This window comes from Eschrichtius robustus, chromosome 19 (genome assembly GCF_028021215.1).
Source record: "Eschrichtius robustus isolate mEscRob2 chromosome 19, mEscRob2.pri, whole genome shotgun sequence".
Lineage (NCBI taxonomy): Eukaryota > Metazoa > Chordata > Mammalia > Artiodactyla > Eschrichtiidae > Eschrichtius > Eschrichtius robustus.
Genome location: NC_090842.1, coordinates 59,069,980 through 59,092,554, shown reverse-complemented (window position 1 = coordinate 59,092,554; position 22,575 = coordinate 59,069,980). Strand labels below are relative to the sequence as shown.

Genomic DNA, 22,575 nt, shown 5'->3' with positions numbered 1-22,575 from the left:
AGGCAAACACTTCAAAGTCTGGATGAAAATGCAGAGAATTAGAAATCAGTAAGTTCAAGGTCAACTAAAAATTTTTTTTCTAGGGACAAACGATTTTTGTGACACTTTCAAAGTGTTACAGTAAACCCTGCCTTAACATTGACAGACAAAAAAATCAATTGTATACTAGGCAGTTACTGTTGTTGCAAAGTTAATCATGTTTTTTCAGTCTGTACCATCAGAAAAGAAAAAACATCACAAGATAGTTCAATTTCTACTGAACACAGTCCTTGGAAAACTAGACAGGGCCTCAAATAACCACCCAACTTGAGAACAGAGGCTGCGGGAGGCAAGGAGCCAGTTGCAATAGGCTAATAGCATATTAATATTGAAGATTGGTGGGCTTCCCTGGTGGCGCAGTGGTTAAGAATCTGCCTGCCAATGCAGGGGACACGGGTTTGAGCCCTGGTCTGGGAAGATCCCACATGCTGCGGAGCAACTCAGCCGCGTGCCACAACTACTGAAGCCTGCACGCCTAGAGCCCATGCTCCACAACAAGAGAAGCCACCGCGATGAGAAGCCCACGCACCGCAATGAAGAGTAACCCCCGCTCACCGCAACTAGAGGAAGCCTGTGTGCAGCAATGAAGACCCAACGCAACCAAAAATAAATTTTAAAAAAATATATTGCAGATTGGTTTTCTGCAGTGGTTTTCAGTATTTCAACAAATGTTCATGTCCTGAATTAATTTTATTTTGCAGGTTTCCTCCTCTGGATACAACTTTCATATATTATACATTTCCCCCTTTCGGTTTATTTAAAACACAAGTACTGAGCACACCTAAAAGTGCTACTCAATGTTAAGGTTGTGTAGATTCAGCAGCCAAGTCCCTGCCCTCATGGAGCACACATTCTCATAGACATCAATTTTGACTAGCTCATCCTTACACTTTAATTAAAGGCCAGACCAAACTCTTTTCCTTTCTAAGTGCTATCTCCTAAGTGACATCTGATAAATGTCAAAGTTCTGAATGCAGCCCTTACTGCAACACTCAGAAGGGGTCCCTGCTGTGTGGTCTGGTGAACACTAGGATCTGTTTAGCTACTGCTTCAACACCAACTAACCTAAAATACTTTCTCTCCTATGAGACCTGATGCTTGCAAGAATTCACATTGCACGTGAGTTTTTTGAAAACATCATTTTGTACAACTTCTTTCCTCTGACAGTTCCTTGATGCTCTTACCACTCTCGCTGCTTTCATAAAATGTATCCCCAGTATGCATTTTGTGATGACTTACAAGATTGGAGCGCCAACTGAAGCTTTTACCACACATCTCACACTGGTAAGGTTTCTCCCCTGTGTGAACTCGCCTGTGATACTGAAGCTGTGAAGACCGACTAAAGACTTTACCACACACATCACATCTGTACGGCTTCTCTCCAGTGTGGACACTCTGATGAAGCTGAAGACTTGAGGCCTGACTGAAGTGCTTCCCACACTCCCCACACTTATATGGTTTCTCTCCTGTGTGGACCCTCTGATGCATGTCGAGGTTCAGGCTCCACTTGAAGCCCTTCCCACACTCCTCACATTTGTATGGCTTTTCTCCAGTGTGGACTTTTTGATGGGCTTGAAGGTGTGAACTCCGACTGAAGCTCTTCCCACACTCTTCACATTTGAATGGTTTTTCTCCGCTGTGGACTCTCTGGTGGGTCAGAAGATGAGACGCCTGACTAAAAACCTTCCCACACTCCTCACAATTATACGGTTTCTCTCCGGTGTGGATTCTGCAGTGAATTTTAAGATCTGCTCTACGACTGAATCCCTTCCCACACTCTTCACATTTGTATGGTTTCTCACCGGTATGGATCAGCTGGTGGATCTGAAGTCGTGAACTCTGGTTGAAGCCCTGCCCACACTCTTCACACTTGTAAGGTTTCTCTATGCTGTGGGCCTTCTGATGGATTTTAAGATATGAACTCTGACGGAAGCCTTTCCCACATACCTCACATTTATAGGGTTTCTCTCCCGTGTGGATGACCAGATGAACTTGATAATGGATTTTCATCCTGAAGTTCTTCCCACACTCACTGCATCTGTATGGTTTCTCTCCTGTGTGGACTCCCTGATGGGCTTGAAAACTTGAACTGTAAATGAAGCCCTTACCACACACTTTACAGACATATGGTTTCTCTCCCGTGTGGATTCTCCGATGGGCCTGAAATTGTGAAGGCTGAATGAAGCACTTACCGCACTCCTCACATTTATAAGGTTTCTCTCCTGTGTGGACCCTCTGATGGATATGAAGATTTGAGCTACAAGTGAAACACTTCCCACACTCCTCACATTTGTATGGCTTCTCTCCAGTGTGGACCATACAATGACTGTTAAGGGCTGATCTACGGCGGAAGTTCTTACCGCATATATCACATTTGAACGGTTTCTCCCCAGTGTGGATTCTCTGATGTTCCTGAAGATGTGAAGCATGAATGAAGGCCCTTCCACACTGGTCACAATTATAAGGTTTCTCTCCCATGTGTAATTTACAATGAACAGTAAGTGTTGACCTACGACTGAAGCCTTTCCCACACTGCTCACATCTGAATGGCTTCTCTACGGTGTGGACTTTCTGATGAGCTTGCAGCTGTGAGCTCTGACTGAACTCCTTGCCACACTCATCACACTTATAGCGTTTCTCTCCCGAGTGAACTCTCTGATGAATGCGAAGTGCTGAGCTGTAACAGAAGCTTTTTCCACACTCACCACACGTATGAGACTTCTCTCCTGGGTGTATTTGTTGATTAAGATCAAAGTTGAAGACATCACTGAAAGATTTTGTACATTCATTACACTGATAAGGTTTCTGGCCTGTGTGAGTTTCAGAGAATCCTGCCCCAACCTGGCCGGATGAGTCACCTTGTTGGTGGAATTCAGAACTTTTTATCATGGAGTCTTGACACCTGGTTAAGTCACTTGCAATATGTTGCCAGATCTGCCAGGAGGAAAGCTCTTCATGTGGTCCTGCTTCTGAAACAGTCTCCATCTCACTTTGGATCTTTCCTTCTGCAAAGACAAAATTCAGAGATGTGGACAACTGAAGGCTCTGCTCAGTGCTGTCAAAATTTCACATTTAGGAGAGAGTATGAGACTTGAATGAATCCAGAGAATGTTCAGTTCGTCTCTTCCATCGTGTGTCATGTGCTCTGGTTTGCGTGCCAAAGGAAACCAAGAGGTGGCCCAGCTGTCTCCTATCCACTAAGCATAACAAAACCCATTGGTGCAAATTTCCTATGTGAGGCGCAAGTTAGACATCAAAAACTTAACTTAAAAAATTGATAATTAAAAAAAAAAATTGATAATTAGATTCAAATTGTTCACCTATGGCCATTTCTATTGAATTTCAAAGGCGGCATAGAATCTTGGATAGTAAATTATATGGTTAATAAATGATGTAGACAAAAAAGTTATACAGATAATAAAATCTGAATCAACTAGAACTTTAAGGAAAAGCAATAACTTTTCTGTAAACAATATTTGGAAGCAACCAAGATGTCCTTCGATAGGTGAATGGATAAATAAATTGTGGTACCTCCACACTGTGGAATGTTATTCAGTGCTAAAATGAAATGTGCTATCAAGCCAGGAAAATATGTGGAGGAAATGTAAATGCATATTATTAAATAAGAAGAAAGAAAGAAGCCAATCTGAAAAGCCTACATACTGTATGATTCCAACTATTTGATGTTCTGGAAAAGGCAAAAGTATGGAGACAGTAAAAAGGTCAGTGGCTGCCAAGGGTTAGGGGGAAGGAGGGATGAATAAGCAAAGCAGAGAAGATTTTTAGGGCAGTGGAAATACTCTGTATGATACTAATAATGATGGATACATGGCGTTAAACATTTGTCCAAATCCATAAAATGTACAACACCAAGAATGAACCCTAATGTAAAGCATAGACTCTGGATGATAACGATGTGTCAATGTAGGCTCATCAGTTGTATCTGGTAGGACATGTCAATGATGTTAAAGGCTGTGAGTGTGAGGAGGGCAAGGGATATATGAGATATCTCTGTACCTTCCTCTCAATTTTGCTGTGAGCCTAAAACTGCTCTAAAAACAAAACAAAACAAAACAGGCTTTTTTTTTTGCTGTGAGATCTCAGTTCTCCAACCAGGGATCGAACCCAAGCCCTCAGCAGTGAAAGCACAGAGTCCTAACCCCTGGAGTGCCAGGGAATCTCCATACAAAAAAAAAAAAAAAAAAGAAGAAGGAGGAGGAGGAGGAGGGAGAAGAGGAAGAGGAGGAAGAGGAAGAGGAAGAAGAAGAAGATGAAGAAGAAAGAAAATACTTGTGAAGAAATTTTGACAAGTTTCAAAGGAGAAATTCACTCCCCTCCCTTTAAGCTGCCTCCTCTTTGATCCAGTAGACATATGATAAACAGCCTCTCTATAACTCTGCCTTAGGTCATTTTATTGGAAAGTTACTTCAGCGTTGAGGTGACTGGAATGGTTAGAATGGTTTGCAGGTTTGGGAGCAAATATCTAATCACACACCGACTAAAACACAGTGAAAGCAGAGGATGGAACTTCAGCTCCTACTGGCAGGTTTTCTCCATGAGGACAAAAGGGAAACCAAGTGGAACAGATAACATACACTGTCCTAAACCTGATATTAATTCAGACCTCTAGGAAAAAAAGTAAAAAAGTGGAAGGTAATCTTTTACACAGAGACAGAGACTGAGAAAGGGAGAAGGTGAGGTCACGGTATAAACTCTGAAAGCCAATCCTAAAACGGGAGTTAAATTCTGCCAGAAAGTCTTCTCAGACAGACACCTGGGTGACTCCTCACGTCTTTTAGGTCTCTGCTCAATGTCAACCTACCACCAAGGCCTCTTTACCACCTAATGTAAAATAACCAATCCTGCCCTCACTCAGTCTACCTCTGGCAATGTCCATCCTCCTTGAATCTGTTTATGTTCTACACAGCACTTTTCCCCACATGACTCACTAAATCATTTGCTGTTTAATATGTCTCTTTCCCACTGCAATGCAGCTTCAAAGTGGGAAGCATTTCACACTTTGTACATGGAACACATTTTTACACTTCCCTACTTTATAATCACTGTCCAGAATCATGCCTGGAGTATAGTGAGTACCCTACAAATGCATGTTGAATGAATAAATGAATCTCGGTTTGACTTTTTTATGAGAGCTTAAGCCAAGTCCTACAGGGAAAACATCTTTTCCAAGTAAGTTATTTGAAATATCAAAGGGAAAGAGAACTCAGTTTTGCTGAAAAGCTGTCTCAGAGACCAGGGTACACCAAGCATGTGCTAATAAAGAAAATCAAAGGTGGCAAGAATCCTTTGGGGTGAAAAGAAAGCAAGAGGGCCCATCACTAGTTCCTTCTGAATCTTTTGGACTGTCTCTTTGAAAACAGAACGTGGGGGACTTCCCTGGTGGCGCAGTGGTTAAGGATTCGCCTGCCAGTGCAGGGGACACGGGTTCAAGTCCTGGTCCAGGAAGATCCCACATGCCACGGAGCAACTAGGCCCGTGAGCCACAACTACTGAGCCTGCACATCTGGAGCCTGTGCTCTGCAACAGGAGAGGCCGTGATAGTGAGAGGCCCGCGCACCGTGACGAAGAGTGGCCCCCGCTTGCTGCAACTAGAGAAAGCCCTCACACAGAAACGAAGACCCAACACAGCCAAAATATATATATATATATATATATATATATAAATTAATTTTAAAAAAGAAAAGAAAAAAAAAGAAAGTAGTTGAAACAGAAAGTAATTGGAAAAATAAAATAAATAAAATTAAAAATAAAATTAAAAAACAAATAAGAAAAAAAATGAAAGTAATCGGATAGACATTCATCAAAAGACAAAAATGCTCTGCAACCTCCTTCCTTCACTCTGGTTTGCACATGACTAATAGTTATCTCCATGACTCTCGGAGACACGGGGGTCTCCCGTCCCATCCATCAACACGCTCACTAAGTCAACAAATATTTGCAGATGACTGCCACATACCAGGCTGCTCTGGGCACTGAAGACAGAGCACTAAACAGGACAGACAAAACCCTCTCCTGGGTATCACACTTCAGTGCAAAGAGAGAAGTGATAAGCAAGCAAACCAAAGTCTGTGAGACCCAATAAAAGGCAGAACGAGGAGAGTACAGGGACGATGGGATTTTAGAGAGGCCTTTCGCGTGCTGTTAGAACGGAGCGGAGACCTGAAGGCAGTAAGGGAGGGAGCAGGAGGGTCTGAGGTAAAAGGAAGAGAGAGAGCAAGTTGAGGGCTCAGAGGCAGAAGTACCGGCAGTGGGCAGAGTAACTTTCCCCCAAGGAACTCACGTCCTGATTTTTGGAAGCTAGGATATGTTAGGTCATGTGGCAAAGGGGAATTAAGGTTGCAGACGGGATTGAGGCTGCTCATCAGCTGACTTTAAAAGGGAAGATGATCCTCTACTATGGGGTGGGGGTGGGGTCTCAATGCAGTCAAAAGGGCCCTTCAAAGCGGAAGTGGGACGCAGAAGGAGAGCGGGAGAGGGGCGTGCAAATACACAGCAAGGGACAGAGAGAAGCGATGTCGCTGGCTGTGAAGATGCAGGAAGGCGGCCACAGGCTAAGAGATTTGGGTGACCACTAGCAGCTGGAAAGGCAGGTTCTCCCCTACAGCCCCCAAGGAGAAACACAATGGTGCCGACACCTTGATTTCAGCCCCGTGAGAACCACGTTACAGCTCTGACCTCTGGAAGTGTAAGATGATCAACATGTGTTGTGTTAAGCCATGAAGTTTGTGCTGATTTATTAGGGCAGCCACGGGCGATACAGCATCCCCGGCAGGTCTGAGAACACTGGGGAGGCCGGCAGGGGTGGGAGGGATGCAGCGAGAGAGAAGAGCAGAGGAGAGGAATTGGAGAGGCAGCAGGGGCCCAGGAGCGGACCCTGGAGGACTCCAGAAGCCACTTGAAGAGGTTTTAACTTTAAGAAAAATAAGCCATAAAAGGTTTGGAATAGAGGAATGGCAATCTTTCCTAAGCATCACTTTTGGCTGTGACGTGAAGAATAGACTATAGGAGGGGAAGGGTAGGAGCAGGGCAACCAGTACAAAGGCGTGTGAAAGAAGGGGTCTGGCAGTTTGGACCAGATGACAGCAAAGGACTGGAGAAAAGTAAAAACACGTAGAAGAGCATCTCCAAGGACTCTTATCTGCCTGGTTCTTAGCTGATGTCCCTTCTCTTTGGGTTGCTGTCTTCACCACCCAAAGCCTTTTTTCCTTTTCTAAGTGGAATATATCATGTTTGAAGGGGTGACACCCTGTGAACATGCAGAGTCACATACTTAAAAGGAACACACTAAAGGTACAATTTACTGGAAATTTAGATTCCTGAATTAAATGTTGATCAATGAACCAAAACCAGTGTATTTAAAAAAAAACAAAAAACATGACTTATTTGAAGAAATACCAGTATTTCAAGACCCAGACACATATGTGTAATAAGTATTACAGAAACCGATTTATTGCCAATGTCTATTTTCATTAACTCTCCTCCCATCGGTTCTTACATCACTCATGCAATTGGCAAGAGTTTTTGCTGCAATGTATTCCATTCTTCCCGACAAATCCTGGTATTTTTCTACCTTATTTTATTTCGTTAAAAAATTGTTGGTACAAAAGTGAGGTCCCCAAATGCAGGTGACCATCTCAAGACCCCCAAAGCCTTCAACACCTGAGGACACAAAACCAAACTGGGGAGGTGACATTAGGTTAGAGAGGGTGCCTGTCCTCACCTATTGAGAGCAGGTTCCGGAAGTTCTCCAGCATCACTTCCTGGTACAGCTTCCTCTGGGTGGAGTCCAGCAGCCCCAGCTCCTCCTCCGTGAAGGTCACAGCCACATCCTTGAAGGTCACCACCTCCTACGACACCAAACACATGTAGCCTCAATCTTACAATCAATGGCCACTTGAAAAGGGACAGCTGGGGCTTCCCTGGTAGCACAGTGGTTAAGACTCCACGCTCCCAATGCAGGGGACCCGGGTTCGATCCCTGGTCCAGGAACTAGATCCCACATGCATGCCATAACTAAGAGTTTGCATGCCACAACTAAGGAGCCAGTGAGCCACAACTAAGGAGCCTGCCGGTCACAACTAAGACCCAATGCAACCAAATAAAGAAATAAATATTTAAAAAACAAAAAAGAAAGAAAGAAAAGGGACAGTGCTGAGAAGGTGGAGAGGATGGGAGGGAAGTGAACCCAGATTCTGAGGGACTTCAGTCAAATCTGTAGACTTCCCAGACCTTCTCCTTTCATCCTGCCAATGTCACACACTGATTTTCCTCAGCCTCACCGAAAGTGTGGCAGTGACAACCGTCCTCGTATTTATTTTGCGCCCTCGTTGGGTCTACTTACAAGTAAGCCTCCCAAAACCCTAAATATATATCCTGGACTACATGCATTTTACTTTTTGTTGAGTATTGCCAATTGTCCCCAGAAGAATTTCGCAATTTAGTCCAAACGTATTTGACAGCAATGGCCTTCTTCCTCTCACACACACGAACCTTGTTGTGATAGAAAAGTTACTACTTTTCTTTATTGTCTGCCAAGCTAACAAGCTTTTAGTAACCTGTGTGGGACATCTGTGTAGTTCACCCTATGTAACCTCAAGGTACACTTTTTTTTTTTTTTGAGAAAAAGCTTTATGGCGAGGTCAACCAACAAGGAGACAGGAGGCAAGGCTCTCAAGTTTGTTTCCTCGATCCAGGGTCTGGGGCAAAATTTACGGGGTCAGGGGAATTTCAAACTTGGAAGCTGACTGGCGAGACTTGAATTAGAGTGCATATAAGCTACTCATGCTGCTGGAAGCCAGATTTTCCTATTGAAGGACTTCTTCCTTGGTAAAGGGCTCTGGTAGCAACATTTCTATTCTCTGAGTTCCACAGACTGAAGAGTGTTGGTTCCAGGATCTTCCTAGAGACATGGGGTCCCATCTTGCACACACTACGTCTCTTAATTGCAGCATTCAGTGTCACGCTCTGGATCCAGCAGACTTTGACATGATTCCCAAAGGTCTGCGTGGCCCTTACCCTTACTAGCTGCGTGACTTTGGACAAGCTTGCCTATGTGCCTGAGTTTCCTCTCTGTATAATGGTCCTTACATGACAGAGTTCTTTCAAGGATTAAACAAGGGAATATCCATGGCATTTGGAAGAGTACGTAGCACAGAGTAAGTGCCTGATAAACATTTGCTATTACTCTTATTATTCCTTCCTATTATCAACACCTATTTCATCCCATTTCGTGGCTGTGTATTATTTCAGAGAACTGATGATCTACATCTACCTGTTCTAAATAAAGCGTATTTAATTTTATATATTTTTCTCTTTATAGTCCATCCTGCAAAGAACATCATTTTTGTAGATCTTATCTCCCTCATTATTTAAAAATAATTGCAGGACTTCCCTGGTGGTGCAGTGGTTAAGAATCTACCTGCCAATGCAGGGGACACGGGTTCGATCCCTGGTCTGGGAAGATCCCACATGCTGCGAAGCAACTAAGCCCGTGCGCCACAACTACTGAGCCTGCGCTCTAGAGCCCGTGAGCCACAACTACTGAGCCCGTGTGCCACAACTACTGAAGCCCGTGCACCTAGAGCCCGTGCTCCACAGCAAGAGAAGCCACTGCAATGAGAAGCCTGCGCACTGCAACAAAGAGTAGCCCCCACTCACCACAACTAGAGAAAGCTCGCACGCAGCAACGAAGACCCAACGTGGTCAAAAATAAATAAATAAATAAATAAATAAATAAATAAATAAATAAATAAATAAAATAATTGCAAATGAAAATTAAAATGTCAAAATAGGCATATTTAAAATTATATTTTTAATTATATATTAAAAATATAAATTATAAAATTATATAATGGCAGATTTTCTTCCCAATTTTTTTCCTACTTCCCTAATCTTTGAAGAGAGTACAAGTACCCTGAATCTCCATATATTGGCCAAGAGCAGGTTATAAATTTTCCCACAGTTTTTGTAATCTGATTTGGAAGAACAATTTGCTTTAGTATTCCCACTTATCTGATTATAAATTAATACTAATACCTTTCCAGATGTTTATTAACCATCTGTATCTGTCCTCTTTAACATACCTGTTCATGTCCTCATTCATATTCCGCTGGATTTTTTCCTTTGTCCTATGTATAAGATTCTTTATTCTGGATTTTGTCTTTTTTTGGAATCCGTTTGGTAAATACTTTTGCCCCAGGTTGCTATTTTTTCTGGTAATACCATGTAAGGTATCTTTTTGCCACAGAGGAATTTAAATATTTTATACAACGACTGTGCTAACTGCTGTCTTTGTGTGCCTGGAGCGCTGAGCATCTCAGAGTACCTGCGGCGGTACTCAGGTAGAGGAGAGATTCAGGAAGAGAAGAGATGCAACCCAAGAAAGGGGTCGGGGAGGAGCAGCGCCACCTACTGACTGTGGAAATCATCACTCAAAAGGCCCTCCAGAAAACAACACTACAAGACACAGGTCTCAAATGAACTTTCTTTCTTCTTGTTTATCTTTCACTTAAGCAGACTGCTTAGCATTCCCGACCCTTGGTTTCCTGTGTCAACGTGAGTCGGTGTCTCATATTTCAAGTGTTTAAGAAGAAAATGAGACAAAATCTCCTCATGCAGCTGCTCTAAAGAGTAAATGCAGAAACAGAACACAAGTTACTGGCAAATCTAGTATCACTGGACATTTTAAGCTAAGGTTACATACTACTTTAGTCAAACTGGTTAATACATAAAAGAACAAAAAAGGACCAATAAATAAAATATACACAAGCCATGACTCAGGCCTGGGGAAGACAGAATTCAGCTCTTCCTGTGTGAAAACCTCCAAATATGTTTGTGCAAAGCAAGTTAGGGCTGTGCCATGCTTGTATTTGGATATTCTACCTAGAAAACAGCCAACATGACACATATCAAATGTACTCTTTCTATACTGAGCTCACAGTACAGTAAGGAGAAAAAACTGACAGACTGTTTTCAGAACTGATTTGGGGGGCGAAGGTTTAATGTAGGAAAGCTGTCACTGCAGGGTTGCTTAGAACAGTCAAATTCCTAAACCATCTAAATGTCTACAGGTGGGAAGCAGTTATAAATAAAAGGGTACAAAAAAATAAAATAAAAACATACATCAATTCAATGACAAATAAGTTGTATCCATTAAAAAAATGAACGTTATCTAATATTAAAGGAAAGAAGTTACAATTTAAAATTAAATGTACACCATAAATACAAAAGAGTTATGAATGCACATGAGAAAAAGAGTAAGAGAAAATAAAAACAGCTAGTTTGTCAGGAGGGAAGTAGTGAAGTGAGAGAGTTGTTCATTTGTAGTCATTTTTCCACTCTATAAAATAAATAATAATAACATAAAATAAACAATAAAAACAAATGCAATGAAAACTCAAAAAGGACAACCTAAGAGCTGGGAGGAGAACAGGCCCTCCCATGTCTCTTGTTCTGCTTGAGTCATCCCAAGACAAACGTGCAACAGTCTGAGTAATGAGATGGAACTTTAAAAGTGAGAAAGGCGGGCCCTACTCACCTTGAACATGGTCATGTTTCCTCCTGTGTCTGGGGATGGGCACAGTCCTGAGTTACACAGATCCTGGGAGGTCAGAACTGCACCTGGCAAAGTGTCTGGGAAGGCAGAAAAAAGAAATGAAAGAGTGACCTGGGTCGCCGCTCACCCATGCAGATGCTTCTTGTGAATGAGCATGTGAATGTTCACAGCACCATTAGTCATAATAACCTAAATCTGGAAACAACCAAAATGTTGGCCTATGCATGAAAGAACAGACAAATTGTGGCATATCCATACAATGGAATATTATGCACCAATGAAAAGGAATGAAGTCCTGATTATGCTACAATGTGGATGAACCCTTGTAAACGTGTGGGAAAGCAAAAGAAGACTGACACAAAAGTCTACATATTGTATGATTCCATTTATATGAAATGTCCAGAATAGGCAAATCTATGGAGACAGAAAGTAGGTTAGTGGTAGCCTGGGTATCTGGGGAGAGAATGGGGGTTAACTAAGGAATCCAACTGGGGAAATGAAAATGTTCCAAATTATCATGGCAATGGTTGCACCACTCAGCAAAGTTACTAAAAATCATTGATTGGTACATCTCAAGTGGGTGAATTCTATGATATGTACAGTATACCTCAAGCTGGTAAAAATAAATGTTTATTAATCTACATGTCTTTAGAATACTAATTTATGGATCCTGAGTCCATACTAATATTTATATTTAAATGAATAAATAAATAAGTGGGAGAGAAGAAGTTTCTCTTTATAGTAGAATGCCCACTAATAAATGTATCTCCCCATAAGAAAACTTTATTAATTCTGAAAAACAAGAGTAACTTTACAATGGAGAAATCTGACAGACATTACCTTAGCCTAGTAAACAAAGCTGAGTTTACCAATATAGGGACAAACTGATATCCTTTGGCTCCGGCTATGTTGCAGTGACGAGGACACTTCACCACTTCTGTGGAATCCCTGCCAACAATGCGTAATCTGAAGCTAAACATGGAATATATCAGATGAACCTCAAATGGTCCTCCAAAATAACCTGCCTCTAAACTCCCTAAAAGCATCAAGAACAAAAAAGACAAAACCTGTGGAATCATTCCATGTCAAAGAACATTATGAAAAGTATGAGAAAAATTCTGTAAAATGTTTGTAAACAAATATACACCTTAAGGCAAGGCATAAAATTGGACTTTTTTTTAATGATCAAGTGCATGAGCTTTATTATTGTTTTTTAAATTGAGGTATAATTGGCTTATAATATTAATTTCACGTGTACGACATAATCATTCTAGTTTTGTATATGTTGTAAAATGATTACCACAATAAATCTAGTCACCATACATCACCATACATAATTACAAATTTATGTTTTGTGTGTGAGGAGAAATTTTAGGATCTACTCTTCTAGAAACTTTCAAATTGAGCAATACAGTATTATTAACTAGAGTCATAATGATGTACACTATATTTCCATGATTTATTTACCCTATAATTCCAAGTTTGAACCTTTTAACCACTTTCATCCATTTCACCCACCCCCGCCACACCCTGTCTCTGGCAACCACCAATCTGTTCCCTGTATCTGTGAGCTGGGTGTAAAATTGGACTTTGAACTGAGGGGAAAACCAGTTATGAAGACTTCCAGTGAAAAACAGAACAAAATACAGGATGTGGACTATATAACAGTATGTTACTTAATATGCTATCTGGCGTTATCTACTGTTACCTATTAACTATGATTAGGAATAACTTAATAGGTATCTAATATATAAACACTATTCTCTAGTATAATATCTAGTATAGGGGCTTCCCTGGTGGTGCAGTGGTTTAAGAACCCACCTGCCAATGCAGGGGACACGGGTTTGAGCCCTGGTCCGGGAAGATCCCACATGCCGCAGAGCAGCTTAGCCCATGCGTCACAACTACTGAGCCTGCGTTCTAGAGCCTGCGAGCTACAACTACTGAGCCCACGTGCCGCAACTACTGAAGCCACGTGCCTAGAGCCCGTGCCCTGCAATGAGAAGCCACCGCAGTGAGAAGCCCACGCACCGCAACAAAGAGTAGCCCCCGCTTGACGCAACTAAAAGCCCACGTGCAGCAACAAAGACCCAACGCAGCCAAAAATAAATTAATTAATTCATTTTAAAAATATATATAGTATAATAGTCTCGTATTACCAAGTATGTGATGCTAAAATCCTATAGTCAGCCTTTCCTAAATCCCTCTTACCAAGACACCTCCTGATTACTCATGGTATGTGGGCTTCCTTCATGCAGAAAGCTAAGATGAGCTGTCAGTGAATATAGGTACATTCCTGATGGAGGAACAGAGCAGATAGGCAAAATGTAATCAATTGGTGAATTTAGGTAACAAGTATAGGAGAGTCCCTTATACTATTTTGCAACTTTGCTATAGGTTTAAAATTATATAAAAATAAAACTTTCTTAAAAATCAGGAAACAGTCACAGGAATAACAATAATAATGAAAATAGTAAGACTGATCATTAAATTACTTGGAAGTTCATTAGTTTATTCTTTCTTGTCAGTGTTTGCCAATTTCCATAGTTAAAACACATAAGGGAAAAATCACTGAGAAAGGTAGGATAAAAAAAAATCTGTAAAATGTTTATAAACAAATACACAAAAAGAATCACTAAACAGAAATACATTAGAAGCTTAACTGTTGCTATCTTTACCCTGGATTAAGAAGTAATTAAAAAATTTTTTTCTCTCAAATTTCTTTAATTTCTGAATGTTCCACAATGATACAGTTCTATGAGAATAAGAAATATTATTTGTAACAAGTGAAACAAAATAGTTGATGATATTTTTTTAAACGCATAGAAAAGTCCAAGCCCATTTTATTTGATTTTAAGGTCCCTCACAATCAAGTCCTGACTAAACTGCTTGATTCCACCTAGTTCCTAAAGCTCAAGGAGAATTACATCCAAAAGATTATTAACTCAAGCTCTGGACTCAGACTGCCTGAATTCCAACCCCAGCTCAGCCTCTTACTTGGTGGGTGACTATGGGCAAATAACTTTCAGCTCCCTAGGTCTCAAGCTCATTTTTCAGAACAGGAAAAAAGCAATATTTCTTCACGAAGCCATGGTGTGACATAATGTATTTATTTGTGTAAAGCCCTCATTACTTAACAGTTAAGGATTAATTATTATCAATACTCATGTCCAATTACACATCCTACACATTCTCTGACTGATGTGAAGATCATTGTAAAACAAAACTGTCAAGTCCCACTCACGTGGAGTTTTGCTATCAGTAGTCACTCCCTCTACCTCCGTGTGGTCCTTTTTGAGAAATCACGCTGGAGAAAGAAAGAATGCTATGAAGTGCCACGATTGAGTCCCCGTCCCCGATAAAAGTTAAAGCTTCCCCTCCCTCCGAGCAATCTAGAAGCAATCCCGAGCAATCCGGAACCTTCCCCTCCAAAAAAGTCAGAAGGGGTCCGGGATTATCCAGCGTCACGCAGAGATAGAGAGAAGGGCAAGGGTCCTTGAAGCTGGATTTCTGACCCTAACCTGGGGACCTGACCTCTCCTCGAGAAATTAACACCAAGGAGAGATCACCATTCACTACGTGCCAGGAACTAAGACTTCTATTTGTACCACCTTTTTCAATTCCCAAAACAATTCTACTAGGAAGGGCCTAATAGTTTAAAGAAAAGCAACGGGAGGCACGGGAAGATTAACTCCCCACGCGAGTAAGTGCAAGCGCACGTGGAAGGTGGAGGGAGGCGGACTGGGCGAGGTGAGAGCCGCGGAAACTCCCAATCCAGGGGATACGCGAGCGGAGCCAGTCCCCTCTTGGGGTTTCGAGAACGCCCCAAACGCACAGAGGCTCCACCGAGGGGCACGCACACGGCCGCCCTCGCCCCTCCGCACCTGCGTTCTCCGCCGAGGATTCTTTTCCCTTAAATCGATTGCCAGGTGGTTGCGCGACCCAAGCAGAGACCCAGGAAGCTCGCAAGGGCCAGCGAGACGCGGAACAGACGCATGAGCCCACAGAAAACACACCTGCAACCCGCCCACTCCGGGAACGGAAGTGCCTACGAGGCCACCGGGCTTCTGGACTACACTTCCCAGAATTCGTCAGATCCGCCTTCCTGAGCGGAAGTGCAAGCGACTACACAGAGTGCCTGGACTACATTTCCCAGAATGCCGAGGAAAACAATCCAGAGTCTCACTTTCCAGGAAGACTACGGGAAGCTCCTTGACTACGGTTCCCAAAATGCCAGAGAGAAAAGAATCCCGCAAGTCCCGACTTCCGGAGTGGTAAAGCGGATTCCTACACTGACAGTCAGCCTTACGTTTCCCCGAGTCCTCCAGCGACAATGTTCCATAGACACGACTTTCTGAAGTCGAAATGCCTCCAATTATGGCAGGAGTATTGTTGGAAAGGGAACAAGTGAGGAGATGCAATCTTCAAGAAATTAACAGGGTGGGGGACTTCCTTGGCCGTCCAGTGGCTAGGACTGGACGTTCCCACTCCAGGGCCTTGACAAGGGTTTGATCCCTGGTTGGGAATAAGATCCCGCATGCCGCAGGGCGCAGCCAAAAATTTTTTAAAAATAAAAAAGAAAGAAGTTAAGGGGGGATGACTGTTAGGGAACACTAGATGATTGAAAGTAGTTTAATTTGAATATAATCTGACAATATGAGGCTAAAACTGAGAGGTCAAAGAATAGGTGAGGTAGATTGATTTGGGAGGGGCCAGGAGGAGCAAAGAAGGTACCAGACCCTGTGGTACCACTGGTTTGGCAGGAAAAACAACTTGAGAGGGCCAAAGTGGAAGCTTGTCCTCATGGAAAAGTGCTCTTCCCTCATTTAAACTTTTCATTGAAGTTATGATCGCTACTTTGGAGGCGAAAACACCAAATTTCAGAGAAGTTAAGAAACTGTCCGCTATCTCAAAGCAAGCATAATGAAGGCTGAAGAGCTTGGCACTGGAGTCATTCTGAGTCCTAAAGCCAAAATGCCAGAGCACTGAGGAGGATTCTATTGGTGAAGGAGGATGTTTTATATTGAGATTTTTCCTTTATATAGTCTGGTTAAAATATCTTTATTATAGTTAACAATTTACAAACACATATGTTGGGACTTCCCTGGTGGTGCAGTGGTTAAGAATCCGCCTGCCAATGCAGGGGACACAGGTCCGAGCCCTGGTCCCGGAAGATCCCACATGCTATGGAGCAACTAAGCCCGTGCGCCACAACTACTGAAGCCGGTGCACCTAGAGCCCGTGCTCAGCAACAAGAGAAGCCACCGCAATGAGGAGCCCGTGCACTGAAATGAAGAGTAGCCCCCGCTCGATGCAACTAGAGAAAGCCTGTGCACAGCAACGAAGACCCAACGCAGCCAAAGATAAATAAAATAAATTTAAATAAAAATAAAAACACATACGTTATTGGAAGCTAATTAAAAATAGTATAAAGCAAAATGGGGGAGAAGGGGATGCATTAGACTCCTTCCCCTTGAAGATAACCAGATTTTTTTCTCTCCATAAACATGTCAATACATATGCCTATCAACATACATCTTCGTTTTTTAAAATGAAATCTTGTGTTCTGTTATCTATTTTTCTAAACTCAATATAAGCTAGTCATTTTCTAATGTCAGCCACTGAAAATCTAACTCCTTCCAAAAGATGGCTGTATAATGGAGCGTTGAATGTAATGAGAACTAAAAACAAAATACTCCTGACATCTGGAAGCTGGCACGGCACTCACAGGCCAATAGTATTCTCCTTTGGGACATAAATCACAGACTACCATCCTCAAATGAGGTTTCTCTGAAACCACGGTAAAGTGAGACAAAAGGCCACTTCGTAATTTTTAGACAGACAAAAACAAGGTCACTGTGCCACCCACACAATGCCAAACATCCTCCTCTTGGCTAAAAGAGTGATGCTATTTCTTTACCACTTAGAGCTTTATCTTTGTTCTAGTCTGCTCTCCCAAAATATAACATTTATTGAGATACTAAATCTTAAAATCGCTCCTGCTTTCTGGCAGCATCCAATCCGGAGTGAACCCTGCGTCCTTAGGCCCTCTCCCAAAACACTTAAATGAAGCCCAAATCCTGTAATAGATTTTTTTCTGACACCCTCTTACCCTCGTGGCACCTCATGGTTCCCCATGGTGGGCGTAATCTCTCACTGCAACGAATAAACCCGATTTATCAAACCACTGCTGTGTTCCTGGATGAATTAAATATGCATTTTGGCACAGTCCCTGATGAGTACTAGATTTGCCATTATATAGGAAGCTGCAATGAACACGGTTTTATGTTCTTCTGGGAAAGATACTCAGGTAGAGGAGAGATGCAGGAAGATGCCACAGGAAGGGAGTTATTTATCCGTATCTTTGAGATGGACAGTCTTTACCTCAATGGTTAAAGCAGATGTGCTGTGTGTGTTTGACAGGCCATGAGTCAGGCTGCTTTGGCTCACACAGAGTTCAGGCCGAACCACGTATAAGCTAAAATGACTGCCCCATACCTCGATATGTGAACATTTTCTCCATCAAGACTTTTATTCATACCATCCCGTTTAATTCTCAAATCACTGTATTAGGAAGGTAGTGTTAAAAAGGAAAGAACAGGCCCGGTACTTCCCTGGTGGTCCAGTGGTTAAGACTCCGTGCTTCCACTGCAGGGGGCAAGGGTTTGATGTCTGGTTGGGGGGAATTAAGATCCCACATGCCCAGAGGCGGCTAAAAAAAAAAAAAAGGCCCAAAATGGAGTCATTTGCTACACCCCGCCCCATGACAGCAAACCAAGACTTAACTGCAGTTTCCACCTTACATAGAAATATAATGTTAATCAACCAGGCTGGTATTTTATGGCCAGCACTAACAAGGTAATCTATTACAAAGCCCATTTCCATCCCCCAAAGAAGAGGCAATCTTCACGATAAAGCCCTTGCCATTCCCTTCCCCACAAAAAGAAATCCTGACCTAAAAATAATCCTTTCTTTTCTTTTACTAATAATTCCTTTGCCCTACTCTTCTGCCTGAAAAAAAAAAACTTTCCATTTTGTACAACCCTTCTATTTACTAAATGGGATGTTGCCCAATTCACCAACTGTTACATAAAGCCAATTAGATCTTCAAATTTACACAGTTGAATTTTGTTTGATTTTGCCTTTTTTGTTTTGTTTTTGGCCCCACCATGCGGCTTGTGGGATCTTACCTCGCCCACCAGGGAATGAACCCCGGCCCTCGACAGTGAAAGCGCGGAGTCCTAACCACTGGACCTTCGGAGTATTCCCTGAATTTTGTTTTTTAAGAGTAGTAATGTCATCCCAATTTTACAAGAAACCATCAGACACAGAAATTTAAGTAATTCACCCAATGTTCTACTGCGGGAAATGACAGAGCAGGGTATTAGGTGCACGGCCTAGGGGATGGGTCCTCAAGGGAAGAGTCCTGGAGACCCTCCAACCAGGCCAGGAACGATCCCATCCACCGCACCAAACGCAGAGGACTCCGCCCAAAGGAGCCACCGCCCACGCCCCAGCCTTCAAACCATTGCTCTCTGAAGCAGCTCTTTCCCCCAAATTGATGGCTGGGTTGGACAGGTTCCCAGGGAAATTCCCACGGGTCGCAAAACGCGGAAACAACTCACCAGCGAGAGGGAAGAGATGGAGACTACCTGACCGCCCAGAGCGGCAGGGCCTGAAACCCCGCCCCCAGGCTGCGCTGGGGATACACTTCCCACAATTCCCCTGTCCCAGCGACGCCTGTGCGGAAGCGTCCGAGTCCGAGTCTCTACGGAACTTGTAGACTACACTTCCCAGAAAGCCAGAGGAGAACACAGCCCGAGTTCCCACCCTCTTCCGCCGGAAGTACTTGAGCCACTTCGGAGCTGTTGGACTACAGTTCCCACAAGTCCCTTGGGGACAAAGTTCATATTGCCGAGTTCCTGGGCAGTAAGGTGGTTTCCTACTGGGGGCTAGTGTTACCCTCACCTGAATCCGTGAGCGAAAACTATTGTATGTTGTTTAAACTGCTGTTCGTTTTGTCTCTGTTAGAACAGCAAACCTAGATAATATATCATTGGAAAGTTTAGTTCAAACTCCAGTGGTGAACTTCAGATCCTCTGAAGAATGCACAAGATGAAGGCTCAAGAAGCTGCGCATTTGGAGATCTACATTGCAGAACTGTTGATAAAATATTTTAATTTAAAACTGTATTACAAGGAGTTCCCTGGTGGGCTAGTGGTTAGAATTCTGGCCTTTCACTGCTGTGGCTGGGGTTCAATCCCTGGTCGAGGAACAGAGATCCCGCAAGCCATGCGGTGCGGCAAAAAAAAAACAAAACAAAACAGGAAAACTGTATTACAACCTTCATGGGCCCAAGAGAGGCAGAGTAATTTGACTGATTCTTTATTGTGTCTCCTACATGAGTCTGAGTCACCCAAAATCAGTGAGCTCCATTCTGGCAGCGCACTATCAGGCCATGGCCTGCAACATTTGGTTGCAACAATTCATTTACAATAGTCTTTTAAAAATCTATCGACAAAAGTCACCAAAAAAATCATTTCAATTTGAATGGGGGCCACCCCAACAGCAGGCCCACATAAAAAAAACATCCAACAAGCGATGCCACATCTGCCTGGTGACCCCTTTATGGTGGAAGTCCTAGTAACTGTCTTGTGCCCCTTGGAGTCTTTGGACCACACATGATAGCCAACAACTCCCTATGTGCTTCAGATACAAACTACCCTCAGCGGCTGAGGTAGATTTCTCTTAAAAGACAAATCTTAGTGCTGATTGGGCCCTCCTTGAGAAAAAAAGCCATCATAGGCCCTGAGCCCATGACCCTTTAGTGCAACTGCCTATTTTACCATAGGTTATGGAAACAACACCCCACAGGAACAGGCAGTGAAGCCTCCTTATTAAATGGAAATGGTACCTACAGGATACAGCTTGAACCCTCAGGCATATCCAAACTACAGGCGAATGTGGCTTTTCCCACCCTCTGTCCTTTGCCCAAGTCCACAAATCCAGGAGAGGCTGCCCCCTCCTGGCCCCACTGGCCATCCGTGGGGCCTTTTTGGATAAACCAAGTCCCAGCGGAAAGGGAGTCCATTTATTTCAGACAGCAGCACCCCATCATTCATGATGGAGCCCAATGGAGAGTTACCACATTCCATCCCACGACTGGGACATCCTAAATAAAGGATGACAAAATTCACATAGCTAATTGTAGTCACTTTGGCACTGGAGGACACCATCAAAAAATTATGTCATTTTTTTCATATTTTTACCGACTCCTAGACTGTTTCATTCAGTTGATGGGCTCAAAATAGATTTCACATTCAGGCTTATCCCCTATGACAGGGCCTTCCACATTGGCAATATATTACTTCTCAGACCTCATGTATTACAATGAAAATTTCCCATCTCAGCTCCTACCATGACTCCCAGAGGTGGCTCATTTAAATGTCCTATCTGTCCAATTTGCTCCCATTTCTCAAATAAACTCAAGTATTACCCTCATCTTGGGCCCCAGACGCTTATATTTGGGGCCAAAATTCATGGCATCTCCATGTCACTGGCCCTAACCCAAACCCTACCCTCCCAACGTGATTATTGGTGGCACAGCCCATGAAGGTCTATACCAAAGGGTGAATGACCCTTCTCTCACCATCAAATTGATTTTATTGGGCCATTGTGCCAATGTGCTGACACAAATCATTTTGTCCTCACAATGACTGATACGTATACAGGTCTACTCTTGGCTTATCCTTTCCAGGGTGCTAACCTCACCACTATAGCCCTCATTAGAACTTGGTTTCCTCTGGGCCCCCAGATATCATGGACTCTGATCAGGATACACACTTTAGTGCTCATTCAGTTCAGGCACAGACCTTACAAGAAAGCAACACTTGCAACTTTCATTTGTCCTATCATCTACAGATAAACAATGATCTACTGAAGGATGCCCTATTGAAATTACAAAATGGATAATGGCTTCCAAATGACTCTTTTGCACACTGCCTTATTTACCCTGAACTTTCAATCTGTAGGCCTCAAGACACCCTGTCAAAATGCAATTAAGGGACCCATCCCCTCCTCTTTCTAGTCTCTCTAAAATACCCAGACAGAACTCCCTTTCCCAATTAATGACACCTCTCCGCTCACCTAATCTAAAATAAAGAGGAGAACTGAAAAGATTCTGGCAAAGTGTGTGCCAGATTGGCACTCAGTTCTAAGGCAGGTAATAGAATGAGACCCATTGAGAATTGAGGACCCATGACCCCCCAAAAGGCTATTCTATGGTCTACAAGAAAGCCCTCTGCCAAACCTTCTGTCCTTCCCCAACAGAGTTTTTTGAAAATATTTATTTGGTTGTGTCGGGTCTTAGTTGCAGCTCACAGGCTCCTTAGTGGCAGCTTGCCGGCTTCATAGTTGTGGCATGTGGGCTCCTTAGTTGCTGCTTGAGGGCTCCTTAGTTGTGGCTCGCCAGCTCCTTAGTTGTGGCATGCAAACTCTTAGAGCCCACAAGCCACAACTAGTGAGCCCGCACGCCACAACTACTGAAGCCCGCGTGACTAGAGCCTATGCTCCACAACGAGACACCACTGCAATGAGAAGCCCGCGCACCGCAACAAAGACCCAATACAGCCAAAAATAAATAAATAAAAATAAAGTTATGAAAAAAAGTAGAAAGGCGGGGCTGGTGGAACTGTTAAATGTCTTGATTGTGGTGATGTAATATGATAGTAAGCATTTGCCAAAACACAGAATGATCCACCAGTCTATTTTACTGTATATAAATTATTCCTTAATAATAAAAGAACATGAGCATATAGGATCCTCATAGATGTCTTTTATCTCACTGAAGAATTTTTATCATGGATACTGAGTTCTGTCAATTGCCTTCTGTGAACCTAGGATGATCATATATTTGATGAAAAGAATCCAGACATAGAGTACATACCGAACACATAGGAAGC

The 22,575-nt window shown here is 42.8% G+C and overlaps 1 protein-coding gene across 5 annotated transcripts; it reads right to left on the bottom strand.

Annotated features, from left to right (window-relative positions):
- Positions 1-525: 525 nt before the first annotated feature.
- ZNF234 (zinc finger protein 234) lies at positions 526-19,293 on the bottom strand. 5 transcript variants are annotated; one of them, XM_068528109.1, is made up of 5 exons: positions 15,499-15,648; positions 14,859-14,921; positions 11,597-11,691; positions 7,781-7,907; positions 526-3,044 (listed from the first exon to the last, which is right to left on the bottom strand). In XM_068528109.1, exons 3-5 carry the CDS (start codon positions 11,609-11,611, stop codon positions 1,177-1,179), a joined length of 2,010 nt encoding a protein of 669 aa, XP_068384210.1. In that variant the 5' UTR covers positions 11,612-11,691; positions 14,859-14,921; positions 15,499-15,648; the 3' UTR covers positions 526-1,176. The 5 variants fall into 5 exon arrangements, with proteins under 5 accessions (XP_068384210.1, XP_068384213.1, XP_068384214.1 ...); XM_068528112.1 differs by lacking the exons at positions 14,859-14,921; positions 15,499-15,648 and adding an exon at positions 19,240-19,293; XM_068528113.1 differs by lacking the exon at positions 14,859-14,921 and having other exon boundaries at positions 15,631-15,671.
- Between the last annotated feature and the right edge of the window lie 3,282 nt (positions 19,294-22,575).